At 53.8% G+C, this 19,890-nt stretch overlaps 1 protein-coding gene across 1 annotated transcript; it reads right to left on the reverse strand.

The window, feature by feature from the left end:
• Positions 1–4,338: 4,338 nt before the first annotated feature.
• On the reverse strand, positions 4,339–15,255 carry LOC137312775 (tubulin beta-4B chain-like). Its single transcript, XM_067979207.1, has 4 exons — positions 15,075–15,255; positions 13,505–13,613; positions 13,292–13,402; positions 4,339–5,638 (listed from the first exon to the last, which is right to left on the reverse strand). Exons 1-4 carry the CDS (start codon positions 15,129–15,131, stop codon positions 4,578–4,580), a joined length of 1,338 nt encoding a protein of 445 aa, XP_067835308.1. The 5' UTR covers positions 15,132–15,255; the 3' UTR covers positions 4,339–4,577.
• Positions 15,256–19,890: the final 4,635 nt, after the last annotated feature.

Consider the following 19,890-nt stretch of genomic DNA (forward strand, 5'->3'; position numbering starts at 1 on the left):
ATAGCCCTGTATCAATCCCACACTAATCCCACTGCCCCGCTCTCTCCCCATAGTCCTGCATCAATCCCACACTAATCCCACTGCCCCGCTCTCTCCCCATCGCCCTGTATCAATCCCACACTAATCCCACTGCCCCACTCTCTCCCCAATGCCCTGTCTCAATCCCACACTAATCCCACTCTCTCTCCCCAATGCCCTGTATCAATCCCACACTAATCCCACTGCCCCGCTTTCTCCCCATAGCCCTGTATCAATCCCCACACTAATCCCACTGCCCCGCTTGCTCCCCATAGCCCTGTATCAATCCCACACTCATCCCACTGCCCCACTCTCCCCCCATAGCCCTGTATCAATCCCCACACTAATCCCACTGCCCCGCTTGCTCCCCATAGCCCTGTATCAATCCCACACTCATCCCACTGCCCCACTCTCTCCCCATAGCCCTGTATCAATCCCCACACTAATCCCACTGCCCCGCTCTCTCCCCAATGCCCTGTATCAATCCCACACTAATCCCACTGCCCCGCTCTCTCTCCCCAATGCCCTGTATCAATCCCACTGCCCCGCTTGCTCCCCATAGCCCTGTATCAATCCCACACTCATCCCACTGCCCCGCTCTCTCCCCATCGCCCTGTATTAATCCCACACTAATCCCACTGCCCCACTCTCTCCCCAATGCCTTGTCTCAATCCCACACTAATCCCACTGCCCTGCTCTCTCTCCCCAATGCCCTGTATCAATCCCACTGCCCCGCTTTCTCCCCATAGCCCTGTATCAATCCCCACACTAATCCCACTGCCCCGCTCTCTCTCCCCATAGTCCTGTATCAATCCCACACTCATCCCACTGCCCCGCTTTCTCCCCAATGCCCTGTATCAATCTGACACTACTCCCCCTGCCCCGCTCTCTCTCCCCAATGCCCTGTCTCAATCCCACATTGTAACAAACTCCCATCTTCAAAGCCTTTTCTGCTTCTGTGCGAGTTCTGCCCGCTCTCGTTGTCGGGAAGTGTCCGATCACAGAGCTCGATCTGTCGAACACTGGCTTCTGCTCCTCTGGCATCGTCCTCCTATCAAGGTCGAAGGTGGGGACCACCGCAAGGAAACTCAGCGTCCAACTCTTTGCTCCCAGTGGTCTCACAACCAGGCGCCTGCGGCTCGGGTGGCAGATCGAGCACAGCAACGTCGACGTGCTGCCCAGTCAGGAGAAACTGCTTCCAAAGGATCGGCAACCGGGGGACACAGATTTAAGGTAATTGGTGGAAGAACTGGGGTTTTTGGGGGCGAGAAATAAAGAAGAGAATTTTTCAGACCATTAGAGATAGGAGCAGGCCATTCAGCCCCTCGAGCCTGCTCCGCCATTTAACGAGCTCACACCTGATCTGACTTTTTAACCTCATCTCCACTTTCCCCATATCCCTTGATCAAAAATTGAACACGAACACAGCAAGTTTATGATCTGGAACGCACTGCCTGATAGGATGGTGGAAGCAGGTTTAATAGTAACTTTTAATAAAGGGGATTTGGATTTATAGATATATTTAAAGCAGAAAAACTCACCGAGTTGTGGGACTAATCGGGTTGCTCTTGCAACTAGCCTGACGGGCCGAACCGCCTTCTCCTGTGCTGGATCGTTCGGTGGAACTCAGAGCACATTAGAGATGGTTTGGTGGGTGAGGAGGGTCAGGTAAGTTATTCCCATCCCCTCCACTGGGCAGCTGAACAGAGGAGACAAACTCAGCCACTCTTGGAAGGGTACATCGGGCTTGGAGGGAATGCAGCGTAGATTTACTGGAATGATACCTGGACTCCAAGGGTTAATTTACATGGAGAGTTTACACAAACTGGGGTTGTGTTCCCTGGAATGTAGATTAAGGGTGATTTGATCAAGGGGAACGGAGAGAAACTGGAAAATGTGAGGTTATGCACTTTGGCAGGAAAAAAATCAGAGAGCAAGTTATTATCTTAATGGCAAGAAACCGGAAAGTACTGCAGTACAAAGGGATCTGGGGGTCCTAGTGCAAGAAAATCAAAAAGTTAGTATGCAGGTGATCAAGAAGGCCAACAGAATGTTGGCTTTTATTGCTCGGGGGATAGAATATAAAAACAGGGAGGTATTGCTGCAGTTATATAAGGTATTGGTGAGACCGCACCTGGAATACTGCATACAGTTTTGGTCTCCATACTTAAGACACACTTGCTCTCGAGGCAGTACAAAGAAGGTTCACTCGGTTAATCCCGGGGATGAGGGGGCGGACATATGAGGAGAGGTTGAGTAGATTGGGACTCTACTCATTGGAGTTCAGAAGAATGAGAGGCGATCTTACTGAAACATACAAGATTGTGAAGGGGCTTGATCGGGTGGATGCGGTAAGGATGTTCCCAAGGATGGGTGAAACTAGAGGGCATAATCTTAGAATAAGGGGCTGCTCTTTCAAAACTGAGATGAGGAGAAACTTCTTCACTCAGAGGGGAGTAGGTCTGTGGAATTTGCTGCCCCAGGAAGCTACATCATTAAATAAATTTAAAACAGAAATAGACAGTTTCCTGGAAGTAAAGGGAATTAGGGGTTATGGGGAGCGGGCAGGAAATTGGACATGAATTTAGATTTGAGGTTAGGATCAGATCAGCCATGATCTTATTGAATGGCGGAGCAGGCTCGAGGGGCCGATTGGCCTACTCCTGCTCCTATTTCTTATGACCTATTTCCACTGGTTGGGGAGTCCAGGACGAGGGGACATGGCTCTAATTTTTAGGCTAGTACTTTAACATTGAAGTTAGGATACACTTCTACACACAAAGGGTGGGAGAAGTTTGGAATTCTCTTCTGCAAACGGCAGTCGACGCTCGCTCGATTGTTAATTTTAAATCTGAGATTGATAATACCTTTTGGGTTAACAAAAATCTAAGGGCGATGGAGCAGATATAGGTCACAAATCAGCCATGATCTCCCTGGATGGCAGAACAGGCTCGAGGGGCTGAATGGCCACCCCAATCTGGGTGGCCCCCTCACCTCAGGACATGGATTTGAGGCCCCCTCCAGCGACCAGAGAATAAACCAGGCTGACATCGGTGCTGTGGTGAGGGAGTGCTGCACAGTCAGAGGTTCTGTCTCGTCAGGTGGATAAGAAGATCCCATGACACGACAAAGAGCTCTCCGAGTGTCCTTGCTTATCAATGCTTCACCCATCAACAAAACTGATTAATACAGGGCTGTGGGATTAATACAGGGCTATGGGGAGAGAGTGGGGCAGTGGGATTGATACAGGGCTATGGGGAGAGAGTGGGGCAGTGGGATTGATACAGGGCTATGGGGAGAGCAGGGCAGTGGGATTAGTTTGGGGATTAATACAGGACTATGGGGAGAGAGCAGGGCAGTGGGATTAGTTTGGGGATTAATACAGGACTATGGGGGGGGAAGAGAGCAGGGCAGTGGGATTAGTTTGGGGATTAATACAGGACTATGGGGAGAGAGTGGGGCAGTGGGATTAGTGTGGGGATTGATACAGGGCTATGGGGAGAGAGTGGGGCAGTGGGATTAGTGTGGGGATTGATACAGGGCTATGGGGAGAGAGTGGGGCAGTGGGATTAGTGTGGGGATTGATACAGGGCTATGGGGAGAGAGTGGGGCAGTGGGATTAGTGTGGGGATTGATACAGGGCTATGGGGAGAGAGTGGGGCAGTGGGATTAGTGTGGGGATTGATACAGGGCTATGGGGGGAGAGCGGGGCAGTGGGATTAGTTTGGGATTGATACAGGGCTATGGGGGGAGAGCGGGGCAGTGGGATTAGTGTGGGGATTGATACAGGACTATGGGGAGAGTGGGGCAGTGGGATTGACAGGACTATGGGGGAGAGTGGGGCAGTGGGATTAGTGTGGGATTGACACAGGACTATGGGGGAAGAGAGCAGGGCAGTGGGATTAATTTGGGGATTGATACAGGGCTATGGGGAAAGAGCAGGGCAGTGGGATTAGTGTGGGATTGACAGGACTATGGGGGAAGAGAGCAGGGCAGTGGGATTAGTTTGGGATTGACAGGACTATGGGGGAAGAGAGCAGGGCAGTGGGATTAGTTTGGGGATTGATACAGGGCTATGGGGGAAGAGAGCAGGGCAGTGGGATTAGTGTGGGATTAATACAGGACTATGGGGGAAAGAGAGCAGGGCAGTGGGATTAGTGTGGGATTAATACAGGACTATGGGGGAAAGAGAGCAGGGCAGTGGGATTGACAGGTTTATGGGGAGAGCGGGGCAGAAGATACAGGCCGTTCCCTCCCCCTGACCCCCCCCCACCACAGAGCAGGGCTCTCCCCACCCCAAGGTCCAAGGAGAAACACAGATTATGCTATCAAAAGTCTTTAATGAAGCCTTGTACAGCGTTCATGATCCAGACACAACAGGAATTCATGCAGGAGGATAAAGTAAATACCATCAGGATTGGATTACATTAAACACATTCAGCCACAGGTTGGGAGGGGGGGGGTGGAGAGAGAGGGGGGGGAAAAGAGAAAGGGGAGGAGACAAAGAAGGAAAAAATAGAAAGAGAAGGAGAGAAAAAAAGATATCGATCCTCCGGTTGTCAAGCTGCTTCCTCGTCATCCTCCTCCTCAAACTCACCCTCCTCCTCGGCCGTGGCGTCCTGGTACTGCTGGTACTCCGAGACCAGATCGTTCATGTTGCTCTCCGCCTCGGTGAACTCCATCTCGTCCATGCCCTCGCCCGTGTACCAGTGGAGGAAGGCCTTGCGGCGGAACATGGCGGTGAACTGCTCCGAGATGCGCTTGAAGAGCTCCTGGATGGCGGTGCTGTTGCCGATGAAGGTGGCGGACATCTTGAGGCCGCGGGGCGGGATGTCGCAGACGGCCGTCTTGACGTTGTTGGGGATCCACTCCACAAAGTAGCTGCTGTTCTTGTTCTGGACGTTGAGCATCTGCTCGTCCACCTCCTTCATGGACATGCGGCCGCGGAAGATGGCCGCCACCGTCAGGTAGCGGCCGTGGCGGGGGTCGCAGGCCGCCATCATGTTCTTGGCGTCGAACATCTGCTGGGTGAGCTCGGGCACGGTCAGCGAGCTGTACTGCTGGCTGCCCCGGCTGGTCAGGGGGGCGAAGCCGGGCATGAAGAAGTGCAGGCGGGGGAAGGGGACCATGTTGACCGCCAGCTTGCGCAGGTCGGCGTTGAGCTGGCCGGGGAACCGGAGGCAGGTGGTGACGCCGCTCATGGTGGCCGAGACCAGGTGGTTGAGGTCTCCGTAGGTGGGGGTGGTGAGCTTGAGGGTGCGGAAGCAGATGTCGTAGAGGGCCTCGTTGTCGATGCAGAAGGTCTCGTCCGTGTTCTCCACCAGTTGGTGGACCGAGAGGGTGGCGTTGTAAGGCTCAACCACCGTGTCGGAGACCTTGGGCGAGGGGACCACACTGAAGGTGTTCATGATGCGGTCGGGGTACTCCTCGCGGATCTTGCTGATCAAGAGGGTACCCATGCCTGACCCGGTGCCCCCGCCCAGCGAGTGGGTGAGCTGGAAACCCTGGAGGCAGTCACAGCTCTCTGACTCCTTCCGTATAACGTCCAGGACAGAGTCCACCAGCTCAGCGCCCTCCGTGTAATGCCCTTTAGCCCAGTTATTGCCAGCACCACTCTGACCTTGGGAGGATTAAAATAAAAAGAGAATGCATCAGCCAAACCATTCCTCACATCAAAAAAAAGAGTTCCCTCTACACTGTCCCAAAACTTCTACGATTCTATTATATAGAGGGATACGGGCCAAGTGCAGGCAATTGGGACGAGCTTAGTGGTATAAACTGGGCGACATGGACATGTTGGGCCGAAGGGCCTGTTTCCATGTTGTAAACTTCTAACTCCAGGTACAGGGTTAGATACAGAGTAAAGCTCCCTCTACACTGTCCCATCAAACACTCCCAGGGGCAGGTACAGGGTTAGATACAGAGTAAAGCTCCCTCTACACTGTCCAGTCAAACACTCCCAGGGCAGGTACAGGGTTAGATACAGAGTAAAGCTCCCTCTACACTGTCCCATCAAACACTCCCAGGGGCAGGTACAGGGTTAGATACAGAGTAAAGCTCCCTCTACACTGTCCCATCAAACACTCCCAGGGCAGGTACAGGGTTAGATACAGAGGAAAGCTCCCTCCACACTGTCCCATCAAACACTCCCAGGGCAGGTACAGGGTTAGATACAGAGTAAAGCTCCCTCCACACTGTCCCATCAAACACTCCCAGGGCAGGTACAGGGTTAGATACAGAGTAAAGCTCCCTCTACACTGTCCCATCAAACACTCCCAGGGCAGGTACAGGGTTAGATACAGAGTAAAGCTCCCTCTACACTGTCCCATCAAACACTCCCAGGGCAGGTACAGGGTTAGATACAGAGTAAAGCTCCCTCTACACTGTCCCGTCAAACACTCCCAGGGCAGGTACAGGGTTAGATACAGAGTAAAGCTCCCTCTTCACTGTCCCATCAAACACTTCCAGGGCAGGTACAGGGTTAGATACAGAGTGAAGCTCCCTCTACACTGTCCTGTCAAACACTCCCAGGGCAGGTACAGGGTTAGATACAGAGTGAAGCTCCCTCTACACTGTCCCATCAAACACTTCCAGGGCAGGTACAGGGTTAGATACAGAGTGAAGCTCCCTCGACACTGTCCCATCAAACACTCCCAGGGCAGGTACAGGGTTAGATACAGAGTGAAGCTCCCTCTACACTTCCAGGGACAGGTACAGCGTATGTAGATATATTGTCTGGGTCACCAGGTTAACAATGTAGCACTGGTTGTGCTGCTGTAACCATCCCTGGTTACATATTATCAGACAAGGTTGCAACCAGAGAGAACTCACAAAGCTAAGTGACCAGGGGAGGTTGTTATTTTGACCAAACTCATGACCAAGCCCACCCGCCCCCCCTCCCATCTGATCTCAACCACCCGTCACAAGCATCCTTCATGATAGTCACTGGACGAGAACAATGTTTGGAATCAGCCCCTGGACTAGCAACATTCGGTGCAAGGAGAGCAGTTAATTCATGGACTGTCACAGCAGACAGATTGTCTCGGACGACAGTGAATGCTTTTTTTATTGAAAAAAGCACCAAATGATACTGCTACCCTTAGCAGTCTGGGTCTGCACATATCTCTAGTCCCAAACAAAGTAAAGCTCCCTCTACACCGTCCCATCAAACACTCCCAGGGCAGGTACAGGGTTAGATACAGAGTAAAGCTCCCTCTGCACTGTCCCATCAAACACTCCCAGGGCAGGTACAGGGTTAGATACAGAGTAAAGCTCCCTCTACACTGTCCCATCAAACACTCCCAGGGTCAGGTACAGGGTTAGATACAGAGTAAAGCTCCCTCTGCACTGTCCCATCAAACACTCCCAGGGACAGGTACAGGGTTAGATACAGAGTAAAGCTCCCTCTACACTGTCCCGTCAAACACTCCCAGGGCAGGTACAGGGTTAGATACAGAGTAAAGCTCCCTCTGCACTGTCCCATCAAACACTCCCAGGGTCAGGTACAGGGTTAGATACAGAGTAAAGCTCCCTCTGCACTGTCCCATCAAACACTCCCAGGGTCAGGTACAGGGTTAGATACAGAGTAAAGCTCCCTCTGCACTGTCCCATCAAACACTCCCAGGGCAGGTACAGGGTTAGATGCAGAGTAAAGCTCCCTCTACACTGTCCCATGAAACACTCCCAGGGCAGGTACAGGGTTAGATACAGAGTAAAGCTCCCTCTACACTGTCCCATTAAACACTCCCAGGGCTGGTACAGGGTTAGATACAGAGTAAAGCTCCCTCTACACTGTCCCATCAAACACTCCCAGGGGAGATACAGCATCAATCTCCCCACCCTTACTCCCATTCCAACCCCCTCCCCTGCAGTTCATCCAAACTCTGACTACCCATATCCTACTCACCCATCGCCCCTGCACTCCCAACATTAAATTTAAATTCCCCCCTTCCTCTGGCCAGCTGTGCCTCCTCCCATGACCCCAATGTTGGTGGGCATTCCTTCAGCCAGCTCGGCCCCCCCCCCCCCCCCCAACACCCTGGAGTCACCCCTGAACCCCATTACTTCAAGACAGCCCCCAAAACCCATCAAACCAACAACTCCCAGAATCTTGCACTGTGGGATGTTTTTCTAGAATTGAAAGCACTATATAAATGCAAGTTGTTACTGGCAGACAGGGAAAGAAGTGGCAGTTTAAGGACTCAGGGCCATTGGGCCCCTCGAGCCTGCTCCCCCATTCAATCAGATCATGGCTGATCTTCGACCTCAACTCCACTTTCCCCGCCCGATCCCCATATCCCTCGATTCCCCCAGAGTCCAAAAATCCATCGATCTCAGCCTTGAATATCCTCAACGACTGAGCGTCCACAGCCCTCTGGGGTAGAGAATTCCAAAGATTCACAGCCCTCTGAGTGAAGAAATTCCTCCTCATCTCAGTCTTGAATGTCCGACCCCTTATCCTGAGACTATGCCCCCTGGTTCTAGACTCTCCAGCCAGGGGGAAACAGCCTCTCAGCATCTACCCTGTCAAGCCCCCCTCAGAATCTGATATGTTTCAATGAAATCACCTCTCATTCTTCTAAACTCCAGAGAGTAGAGGCCCATTCTACTCAATCTCTCCTCATAGGACAACCCTCATCCCAGGAATCAATCTAGTGAACCTTCATTGCACCGCCTCTAAGGCAAGTCTATCCTTCCTTAGATAAAAGGAGACCAAAACTGTACACAGTGCTCCAGGAGAGGTCTCAGCAAAGCCCTGTACAATTGTAGTAAGACTTCCTTACTCTTGTACTCCAACACCCTTGTAATAAAGGCCAACATACCATTTGCCTTCCCAATTGAAATAGGATGACAGTCTGCAGCCTGGACTAGACGTCCTCTCTATCCACAGAACAAGTCTCCAACCTGATTTGGAATGCTCAAACACAAAATCACGAACCTTCTGCTCTGGAGGTCAGCACCATTATTGGCTTCAAAAAGTCAATTGTTTGGCCAATAATGGGAAACAAAGCCATCGATCTCAGCCTTGAATATCCCAGTCATTTGGACTTGTTTGTAGACCAACCAAAGCCCTGTGCTCGAATCTGATTTGTGGAATATTGAGGGGGGGGGGCAAGGAGACACCAGCCCCAATTTTTTTTGGGTGGGGGGGTGGAGGAGAGAAGAAAATCAACTCCAACCAGGAGGAGGGGGCAATCAACACCGAGGAGGGCCAATAGCAGCCAAAAAGGGCCATGCTATCAGAATCGGCAGGTTACTGCCAAGCGAGGCAGATGGCATGGCTGGATGGGTACTTGGCAAGGGACGATCATTGAGACAAACTATGCAATAAATCATTGCATCTGGAATCAGGTCCGACGAGCACGGACTCTGAGCTGACGTGCAATGCAAGTGTGCAAAATGAATTTGGGTTTGCCCATGGGCAGATTGAAACACAAGGGGAAAGTAGTTTCCTCTAGCCCCAGGGATGGATTCCATTTTTTTGCTCTCCTCTATCTTCCCCCAGCTCCTAAACCATCTCACAACCAGAACAGGACTGAGAAACAAGCCTGTGTTTACACAAATCTGCTCAGTTTGGGTTCCGCCAGGACCACTCGGCTCCAGACCTCATTACAGCCTTGGTCCAAACATGGACAAAAGAGCTGAATTCCAGAGGTGAGGTGAGAGTGACTGCCCTTGACATCAAGGCAGCATTTGACCGAGTGTGGCACCAAGGAGCCCTAGTAAAATTGAAGTCAATGGGAATCAGGGGGAAAACTCCAGTGGCTGGAGTCATACCAAGCACAAAGGAAGATGGTAGTGGTTGTTGGAGGCCAATCATCTCAGCCCCAGGACATTGCTGCAGGAGTTCCTCAGGGCAGTGTCCTCGGCCCAACCATCTTCAGCTGCTTCATCAATGACCTTCCCTCCATCATAAGGTCAGAAATGGGGATGTTCGCTGATGACTGCACAGTGTTCAGTTCCATTTGCAACCCCTCAGATAATGAAGCAGTCCGAGCCTGCATGCAGCAAGACCTGGACAACATCCAGGCTTGGGCTGATAAGTGGCAAGTAACATTCGCGCCAGATAAGTGCCAGGCAATGACCATCTCCAACAAGAGAGAGTCTAACCACCTCCTTGACATTCAACGGCATTACCATCGCCGAATCCCCCACCATCAACATCCTGGGGGTCACCATTGACCAGAAACTTAACTGGACCAGCCATATAAATACTGTGGCTACAAGAGCAGGTCAGAGGCTGGGTATTCTGCGGCGAGTGACTCACCTCCTGACTCCCCAAAGCCTTTCCACCATCTACAAGGCACAAGTCAGGAGTGTGATGGAATACTCTCCACTTGCCTGGATGAGTGCAGCTCCAACAACACTCAAGAAGCTCAACACCATCCAAGAAAAAGCAGCCCGCTTGAATGGCACCCCATCCACCACCCTAAACATTCACTCCCTTCACCACCGGCGCACCGTGGCTGCAGTGTGTACCATCCACAGGATGCACTGCAGCAACTCGCCAAGGCTTCTTCGACAGCACCTCCCAAACCCGCGACCTCTACCACCTAGAAGGACAAGAGCAGCAGGCGCATGGGACCAACACCACCTGCACGTTCCCCTCCAAGTCACACACCATCCCGACTTGGAAATATATCGGCCGTTCCTTCATCGTCGCTGGGTCAAAATCCTGGAACTCCCTTCCTAACAGCGCTGTGGGAGAACCTTCACCACACGGACTGCAGCGGTTCAAGAAGGCGGCTCACCACCACCTTCTCAAGGGGCAATCAGGGATGGGCAATAAATGCCGGCCCTGCCACATCCCATGAACAAAAAAACAATCCTGTTCTACGGGGGATGTTGGGAGGGAGGGGGGGTGGGTGGTGAAGAGAATTGGTGAGCCAAGCCCCCCCAGGAAGGAAGTACAGACTTGCTTCATATTGGTGGACAGATTGGAGGGGACATGAGGAAAAACTTTATAACCCAGAGGGTGGTGGGTGTATGGAATTCGCTGCCCAAATTGGTGGTAGAGGCAGGGGGACCCTCAACTCTTAAAAAGTACCTGGACCTGCACCTAAAGTGCTGTAAGCTGCAGGGCTACGGACCGGGTGCTGGAAGGTGGGATTAGAATGGGCGCCTGGTTGTTCTTCGAGCCGGGGCGGACATGATGGCCCCCTTCTGTGCTGTATCCTTTCTATGGCTCCGATTACACCTTGTATTGCAATGCTGGTTGCCCTATTCTCAAATTTGCATTTATTAGCCCCTTTAATGTAGTAAAACATCCCCAAGGGGCTTCACAGGATCAATCAAAACACATGACACCAAACCACATAAGGAGATATTAGGGACAGGTGACCAAAAGCTCAGTCAAAGAGGGAGCTTTTAAGGAGAATCTTAAAGGAGGAGAGAGAGGGGGAGAGGTTTAGGGAGGGAATTCCAGAGCTCAGGGCCCAGGCAGCTGAAGGCACGGCCGCCAATGGTGGAGCGATGGGAATCGGGGATACGCAGGAGGCCAGAATTGGAGGAGCGCAGAGATCTCGGAGGGTTGTAGGAGGTTACAGAGATAGGGAGGGGGGGCGAAGGCCATGGAGGGATTTGAACAGGAGGATGAGAATTGTAGGGGCTGGAGGAGGTTACAGAGATAGGGAGGGGGGGGCGAGGGCCATGGAGGGATTTGAACAGGAGGATGAGAATTGTAGGGGCTGGAGGAGGTTACAGAGATAGGGAGGGGGGGACGAGGGCCATGGAGGGATTTGAACAGGAGGATGAGAATTGTAGGGGCTGGAGGAGGTTAGAGATAGGGAGGGGGCCAATTCTCGGGCTGGAGATTATAGGTTTTTTCCTTCTGCGACACAAAGCCACACCCCAGAGTTTTAATGGACAATTTTAACATCCTCAATACGACAGGGCTGAGCCGAGAACCAGACACTCCACTTCAGGAACGATATTTTGGCCTTGGACGGGGTGTAGTGCAAATTCACCAGAACGATACCAAGGGCATTCAAAAAAGCATAAGGGATCCTGGGCTTTATTAATCGAGGCATCGAGTACAAAAAGCAAGGGAGTTATACTAAACCCTTTATAAAACACTGGTCGGGCCTCAGCTGGAGCATTGGGTCCAATTCTGGGCACCCGCACTTTAGGAAGGATGTCCAGGCCTCGGAGAGGGTGCGGAGGAGATTTACCAGAATGGTCCCGGGGATGAGGGACCTCAGTTATGCGGAGAGACTGGAGAATCTGGGGTCGTTCCCCTCAGAGCAGAGAAGGTTAAGGAGGAGATTCGATCGAGGGGTTCAAAATCAGGAAGGGGTTTTGAGAGAGTAAATAAGGAGAGACTGTTTCCAGTGGGCAGGAGGGACGGTGACCAGAGGACACAGGTTTAAGGTGATCGGGGAAAGAGCCAGAGGGGGAGATGAGGAGACATTTATTGAACGCAGCGAGTTGTGACGATCTGGAATTCACGGCCTGAAAGGGCGGTGGGAGCAGATTCAATAACTTTCAAAAGGGGAATTGGAGAAATATTTGAAAAGGGAAAAATTTACAACCCCGACAATTCTCATCCTCCTGTTCCAAATCCCTTCATGGGGGAAAAGGGACTAATTGGATAGATCTTTCAAAGAGCCAGCACAGGTGGGATGGGCCAAACGGCCTCCTTCGGAGATTAAAGGAGGGTCAAATTACGACGACAGGTCACAAACCCGATGCGTCGTGTGTCGAGCATACAGCAGATTAAGGGGTGATGTAATTGAGGAGAACGGTCCATAAAGGGGGGCAAGAATCTTCGAGCCAAGCTGGTACAGAGTGCAAACAGAAGGCAACTCCCCTCACCCCTCAAAATTGGGCAGTATTGGGGTCACAAAACCACTAGCATAGCAGTGACCTTCAGAAGCCTCCAGCCCAAACAAATTCACCAGCTGTGGGGGGGGGTGCAAAATGAGGTTTGAATCAGCCTTGCACCCAATCCCGAGTTACAGAAACACCATCAGAATTTTAAAACGTAACATGCCATTTAAAAAAAAAATTATTTCTAAAAAGGCATTCCCCCTGATGCCAGCCAGCAATGACCCCCCTCCCACCTGTTAATCCACACACAGGCTGCGTTAAAATTAACCGCGAGCTTCAGCTACAACAAGACACAAAAGGAGCAGACAATTAAAAAAAGGGGAAAGATTGCAGAGATGAACGGGGCCAGCATTCAGCTTGAAATTACAGCAAGCCAGCAGCAGAGGCAGCAGCAGGTTGCAAGAATTAATATTTATGCTAAACCCTCCCAAATTTAATTACCCACCAAACACAAAGTTGTCCGGTCTGAAGATTTGCCCAAAAGGTCCAGAGCGAACAGAATCCATGGTCCCAGGCTCCAGGTCCACAAGGACTGCTCGGGGTACATACTTGCCACCTGGAAAAAAAAGGTGGGGTTTTTTTTAAACATAGGCAGGAAGAGTAGAAAGGGTTAATGCATGGAATTTGATAGGGTTTGTGTTTGGGAGGACGCAATTACCTGATGCTTCGTTGTAATAGACGTTAATTCGTTCCAGCTGCAGGTCACTGTCACCACGGTAAGTCCCTGTAGGATCAATCCCGTGTTCATCGCTGATAACTTCCCAGAACTGCGACACAGGAGGAGAGAGGGAAGGGAGGGGGAGAGAGAGAGAGAGAGGAGAGACAGAAAAAGGGAGGGGGAAGAGAAAAGAGAGCAGGAAAGGAGAGAGAGAGAGAAAGGGCGAGAGGGAAAAGGGAGGGGGCGAGAGAGAAGGGAAGGGGAAAGGAGAGAGAGGAGGGGGATGGAAGGGAGAAGGGAGGGGGCAAGAGAGAAGGGGAAGGGAGAGAGAGAGGAGGGGGAAGGAAGGGAGAAGGGAGGGGGCAAGAGAGAAGGGGAAAGGAGAGAGAGAGGAGGGGGAAGGAAGGGAGAAGGGAGGGGGCAAGAGAGAAGGGGAAAGGAGAGAGAGAGGAGGGGGATGGAAGGGAGAAGGCAAGAGAGAAGGGGAAAGGAGAGAGAGAGGAGGGGGAAGGAGGGGAGAAGGGAGGGGGCAAGAGAGAAGGGGAAGGAGAGAGAGGAGGGGCAAGAGAGAAGAGAAGGGGAAAGGGGAGAGAGAGGAGGGGAAGAGAGAAGGAAAAGGGGAAGCAGGAAAGGAGAGAGAAAAGGGAGAGAGGAGAGAGAAAGAAAAGGGAGGGGGCGAGAGAGAAGGGAAAAGGAGAGAAGGGGAAGGGAGAGCAGGAAAGGAGAAAAAAGGGAGAGAAAAAAGGGAGGGGGCAAGAGAAGGGAGGGGGAAAGGAGAGAGAGGAGGGGGCAAGAGAGATAAAGAGAAAAGGGAGGGGGCGAGAGAGAGAAGGGACAGCACGGAGGGAGAGAGAAGGGGAAAGAGGGCAAGAGAAAGAAAAGGGAGGGGGAAAGGAGGGAGAGAAAGAAAAGGACAAGAGGGAGGGAGAGAGAAAAGAGAGAAAGAGGGAGGGAGAGAGAAAGGAGAGAGAGGGGGAGAGAAAGAAAAGGGAGAGGGCAAGAGAAAGGGGAAAAAAGGGAAAGAAAGAAAGAGGGAGGGAGAAAAAAAAAGAAAGAGTCACGTTAACATTGTAACGGAAACCCGGCGCCCGCTATCCCGCCTTCTCTGGTCAATTTCCTGCGGTGAAAATTGACAGCCCCCCCGCCGCCCAATACCCGTTACCTCCTCTCTCTCTTTCTTCCCCCCCCCCTCTTCCACCCGGGGGTGGAAATTAACATTGCATCAGACCCCCCCCCCCCAACAGTAGCCCACCTTCCCTGGTCAATTTCCTGCGGTGGAAATTAACTAGAAACCCTAAAAAAAATATATATAGTTCGCAATTTTAACCCCCCCCCGCCGCCGCCGCCCAAATTGAGACCGCCGCAGTGGGGAGGGTGGGATTAAATTAACGCCCCAAATTCCCATTAAAACAAAAAGGAATTGGGGGGGGGGAAGAGAGAGAGAGAGAAAGGAGGCGAAGACAACGCCCTGTTCTGTCTACGCCGCATCCGGCGCCCAAAACGGGCGCAATATTCGCCCCCCCCCCCACAAATTAACAGCGTGCAAATTCCACCCCCCCTCTTGGCTCACCTTCGCCCCGATCTGGTTGCCGCATTGACCGGCCTGGAGATGCACAATTTCCCGCATGGTTCGCACTCCACAGTCTCCAGAAGAAGAAAAAAAGACCCCCCCCACCACCACCACCAAAAACAGACGCTAATTCAGTTCGAGCGCTCCCGGGACCGCGACTCCCCCCCCGCCGGCTGCGACTGCAATGAGGCTCCAGCAAGCCGCAGCCGCCCAATTTATAGCGGCGCGTCCGCCCGGGCCCCGCCCACTGCGCACAAATTGCGCCGAACCGCCGCCTCCTCCATGGGCTGCAGGGCTGCTGACCCCCTCTGATTGGCTGTCAGACCCCTCCCCTCCCCTACATTTCCCCCCCCACTGACGTCAGGCCGGGCAAGCCCACCAGAATACTGATACAGCTTCCTTAAAGGGGAAGGCTCCTTAAAGGGGAAGGCGGCAGCCCCCCACCCCCCTCCCACGTTTGGCTCGGGCGGTTTGGCTCACTGCTCCCCCCGCGCCCCCCCCCCACCCCCGAGCTCAGGGGGTTTGGGTCGGCCGACACTCCCCGGTCCCAGTACTGAGGGAGTGCTGCACTGTCGGAGGGAGATGGATATACTCTAGGACTCGAGCCCCATAATCCAGGCCCACACTCCCCGGTCCCAGTACTGAGGGAGTGCTGCACTGTCGGAGGTAGATGGATATACTCTAGGACTCGAGCCCCATAATCCAGGCCCACACTCCCCGGTGCCAGTACTGAGGGAGTGCTGCACTGTCGGAGGTAGATGGATATACTCTAGGACTCGAGCCCCATAATCCAGGCCCACACTCCCCGGTCCCAGTACTGAGGGAGTGCTGCACTGTCGGAGGGAGATGGATATACTCTAGGACTCGAGCCCCATAATCCAGGCCCACACTCCCCGGTCCCAGTACTGAGGGAGTGCCGCACTGTCGGAGGTAGATGGATATACTCTAGGACTCGAGCCCCATAATCCAGGCCCACACTCCCCGGTCCCAGTACTGAGGGAGTGCTGCACTGTCGGAGGGAGATGGATATACTCTAGGACTCGAGCCCCATAATCCAGGCCCACACTCCCCTGTGCCAGTACTGAGGGAGCGCTGCACTGTCGGAGGGAGATGGATATACTCTAGGACTCGAGCCCCATAATCCAGGCCCACACTCCCCGGCCCCAGTACTGAGGGAGTGCTGCACTGTCGGAGGGAGATGGATATACTCTAGGACTCGAGCCCCATAATCCAGGCCCACACTCCCCGGTCCCAGTACTGAGGGAGTGCTGCACTGTCGGAGGGAGATGGATATACTCTAGGACTCGAGCCCCATAATCCAGGCCCACACTCCCCGGTGCCAGTACTGAGGGAGTGCTGCACTGTCGGAGGGAGATGGATATACTCTAGGACTCGAGCCCCATAATCCAGGCTCACACTCCCCGGTCCCAGTACTGAGGGAGTGCTGCACTGTCGGAGGTAGATGGATATACTCTAGGACTCGAGCCCCATAATCCAGGCCCACACTCCCCGGTCCCAGTACTGAGGGAGTGCTGCACTGTCGGAGGTAGATGGATATACTCTAGGACTCGAGCCCCATAATCCAGGCCCACACTCCCCGGTCCCAGTACTGAGGGAGTGCTGCACTGTCGGAGGGAGATGGATATACTCTAGGACTCGAGCCCCATAATCCAGGCCCACACTCCCCGGTCCCAGTACTGAGGGAGTGCCGCACTGTCGGAGGTAGATGGATATACTCTAGGACTCGAGCCCCATAATCCAGGCCCACATTCCCCGGTCCCAGTACTGAGGGAGTGCTGCACTGTCGGAGGGAGATGGATATACTCTAGGACTCGAGCCCCATAATCCAGGCCCACACTCCCCCGGTCCCAGTACTGAGGGAGTGCCGCACTGTCGGAGGTAGATGGATATACTCTAGGACTCGAGCCCCATAATCCAGGCCCACACTCCCCGGTCCCAGTACTGAGGGAGTGCTGCACTGTCGGAGGGAGATGGATATACTCTAGGACTCGAGCCCCATAATCCAGGCCCACACTCCCCGGTCCCAGTACTGAGGGAGTGCTGCACTGTCGGAGGTAGATGGATATACTCTAGGACTCGAGCCCCATAATCCAGGCCCACACTCCCCGGTCCCAGTACTGAGGGAGTGCCGCACTGTCGGAGGGAGATGGATATACTCTAGGACCCGAGCCCCATAATCCAGGCCCACACTCCCCGGTCCCAGTACTGAGGGAGTGCCGCACTGTCGGAGGGAGATGGATATACTCTAGGACTCGAGCCCCATAATCCAGGCCCACACTCCCCGGTCCCAGTACTGAGGGAGTGCCGCACTGTCGGAGGTAGATGGATATACTCTAGGACTCGAGCCCCATAATCCAGGCCCACACTCCCCGGTCCCAGTACTGAGGGAGTGCTGCACTGTCGGAGGTAGATGGATATACTCTAGGACTCGAGCCCCATAATCCAGGCTCACACTCCCCCGGTCCCAGTACTGAGGGAGTGCTGCACTGTCGGAGGGAGATGGATATACTCCAGGACTCGAGCCCATAATCCAGGCCCACACTCCCCGGTCCCAGTACTGAGGGAGTGCTGCACTGTCGGAGGTAGATGGATATACTCTAGGACTCGAGCCCCATAATCCAGGCTCACACTCCCCGGTCCCAGTACTGAGGGAGTGCTGCACTGTCGGAGGTAGATGGATATACTCGAGGACTCGAGCCCCATAATCCAGGCCCACACTCCCCGGTCCCAGTACTGAGGGAGTGCTGCACTGTCGGAGGGAGATGGATATACTCTAGGACTCGAGCCCCATAATCCAGGCCCACACTCCCCGGTCCCAGTACTGAGGGAGTGCTGCACTGTCGGAGGGAGATGGATATACTCTAGGACTCGAGCCCCATAATCCAGGCCCACACTCCCCGGTGCCAGTACTGAGGGAGTGCTGCACTGTCGGAGGGAGATGGATATACTCTAGGACTCGAGCCCCATAATCCAGGCCCACACTCCCCGGTCCCAGTACTGAGGGAGTGCTGCACTGTCGGAGGTAGATGGATATACTCTAGGACTCGAGCCCCATAATCCAGGCCCACACTCCCCGGTGCCAGTACTGAGGGAGTGCTGCACTGTCGGAGGTAGATGGATATACTCTAGGACTCGAGCCCCATAATCCAGGCCCACACTCCCCGGTGCCAGTACTGAGGGAGTGCTGCACTGTCGGAGGGAGATGGATATACTCTAGGACTCGAGCCCCATAATCCAGGCTCACACTCCCCGGTCCCAGTACTGAGGGAGTGCTGCACTGTCGGAGGGAGATGGATATACTCTAGGACTCGAGCCCCATAATCCAGGCCCACACTCCCCGGTGCCAGTACTGAGGGAGTGCTGCACTGTCGGAGGGAGATGGATATACTCTAGGACTCGAGCCCCATAATCCAGGCTCACACTCCCCGGTCCCAGTACTGAGGGAGTGCTGCACTGTCGGAGGTAGATGGATATACTCTAGGACTCGAGCCCCATAATCCAGGCCCACACTCCCCGGTGCCAGTACTGAGGGAGTGCTGCACTGTCGGAGGGAGATGGATATACTCTAGGACTCGAGCCCCATAATCCAGGCCCACACTCCCCGGTCCCAGTACTGAGGGAGTGCTGCACTGTCGGAGGTAGATGGATATACTCTAGGACTCGAGCCCCATAATCCAGGCCCACACTCCCCGGTGCCAGTACTGAGGGAGTGCTGCACTGTCGGAGGTAGATGGATATACTCTAGGACTCGAGCCCCATAATCCAGGCCCACACTCCCCGGTCCCAGTACTGAGGGAGTGCTGCACTGTCGGAGGGAGATGGATATACTCTAGGACTCGAGCCCCATAATCCAGGCCCACACTCCCCGGTCCCAGTACTGAGGGAGTGCTGCACTGTCGGAGGTAGATGGATATACTCTAGGACTCGAGCCCCATAATCCAGGCCCACACTCCCCGGTGCCAGTACTGAGGGAGTGCTGCACTGTCGGAGGTAGATGGATATACTCTAGGACTCGAGCCCATAATCCAGGCCCACACTCCCCGGTCCCAGTACTGAGGGAGTGCTGCACTGTCGGAGGGAGATGGATATACTCTAGGACTCGAGCCCCATAATCCAGGCCCACACTCCCCGGTCCCAGTACTGAGGGAGTGCTGCACTGTCGGAGGGAGATGGATATACTCTAGGACTCGAGCCCCATAATCCAGGCCCACACTCCCCGGTGCCAGTACTGAGGGAGTGCCGCACTGTCGGAGGGAGATGGATATACTCTAGGACTCGAGCCCCATAATCCAGGCCCACGCTCCCCGGTGCCAGTACTGAGGGAGTGCTGCACTGTCGGAGGTAGATGGATATACTCTAGGACTCGAGCCCCATAATCCAGGCCCACACTCCCCGGTCCCAGTACTGAGGGAGTGCTGCACTGTCGGAGGTAGATGGATATACTCTCGGACTCGAGCCCCATAATCCAGGCCCACACTCCCCGGTCCCAGTACTGAGGGAGTGCTGCACTGTCGGAGGTAGATGGATATACTCTAGGACTCGAGCCCCATAATCCAGGCCCACACTCCCCGGTCCCAGTACTGAGGGAGCGCTGCACTGTCGGAGGTAGATGGATATACTCTAGGACTCGAGCCCCATAATCCAGGCCCACACTCCCCGGTGCCAGTACTGAGGGAGTGCCGCACTGTCGGAGGTGCCGTCTTTCGGATGAGACGTTAAACCGAGGGCCCCGTCTGCCCCTCTCGGGTGGGTGTAAAAGATCCCACTGCCCACTATTGGAAGAAGAGCAGGGGGA

The sequence above is a fragment of the Heptranchias perlo genome, unplaced genomic scaffold, assembly GCF_035084215.1.
Source record: "Heptranchias perlo isolate sHepPer1 unplaced genomic scaffold, sHepPer1.hap1 HAP1_SCAFFOLD_430, whole genome shotgun sequence".
In the NCBI taxonomy this organism is placed as follows: Eukaryota; Metazoa; Chordata; class Chondrichthyes; order Hexanchiformes; family Hexanchidae; genus Heptranchias; species Heptranchias perlo.

Coding starts and splice junctions, on each gene's coding strand:
- LOC137312775 (XM_067979207.1), bottom strand. CDS start 15,131: ATGCGGGAAATTGTGCATCTCCAGGCCGGTCAATGCGGCAACCAGATC. Junction 13,403..13,504: donor CTATTACAACGAAGCATCAG/GTAATTGCGTCC, acceptor TTTTTTTTCCAG/GTGGCAAGTATGTACCCCGA. Junction 5,639..13,291: donor ACCGGACAACTTTGTGTTTG/GTGGGTAATTAA, acceptor AATCCTCCCAAG/GTCAGAGTGGTGCTGGCAAT.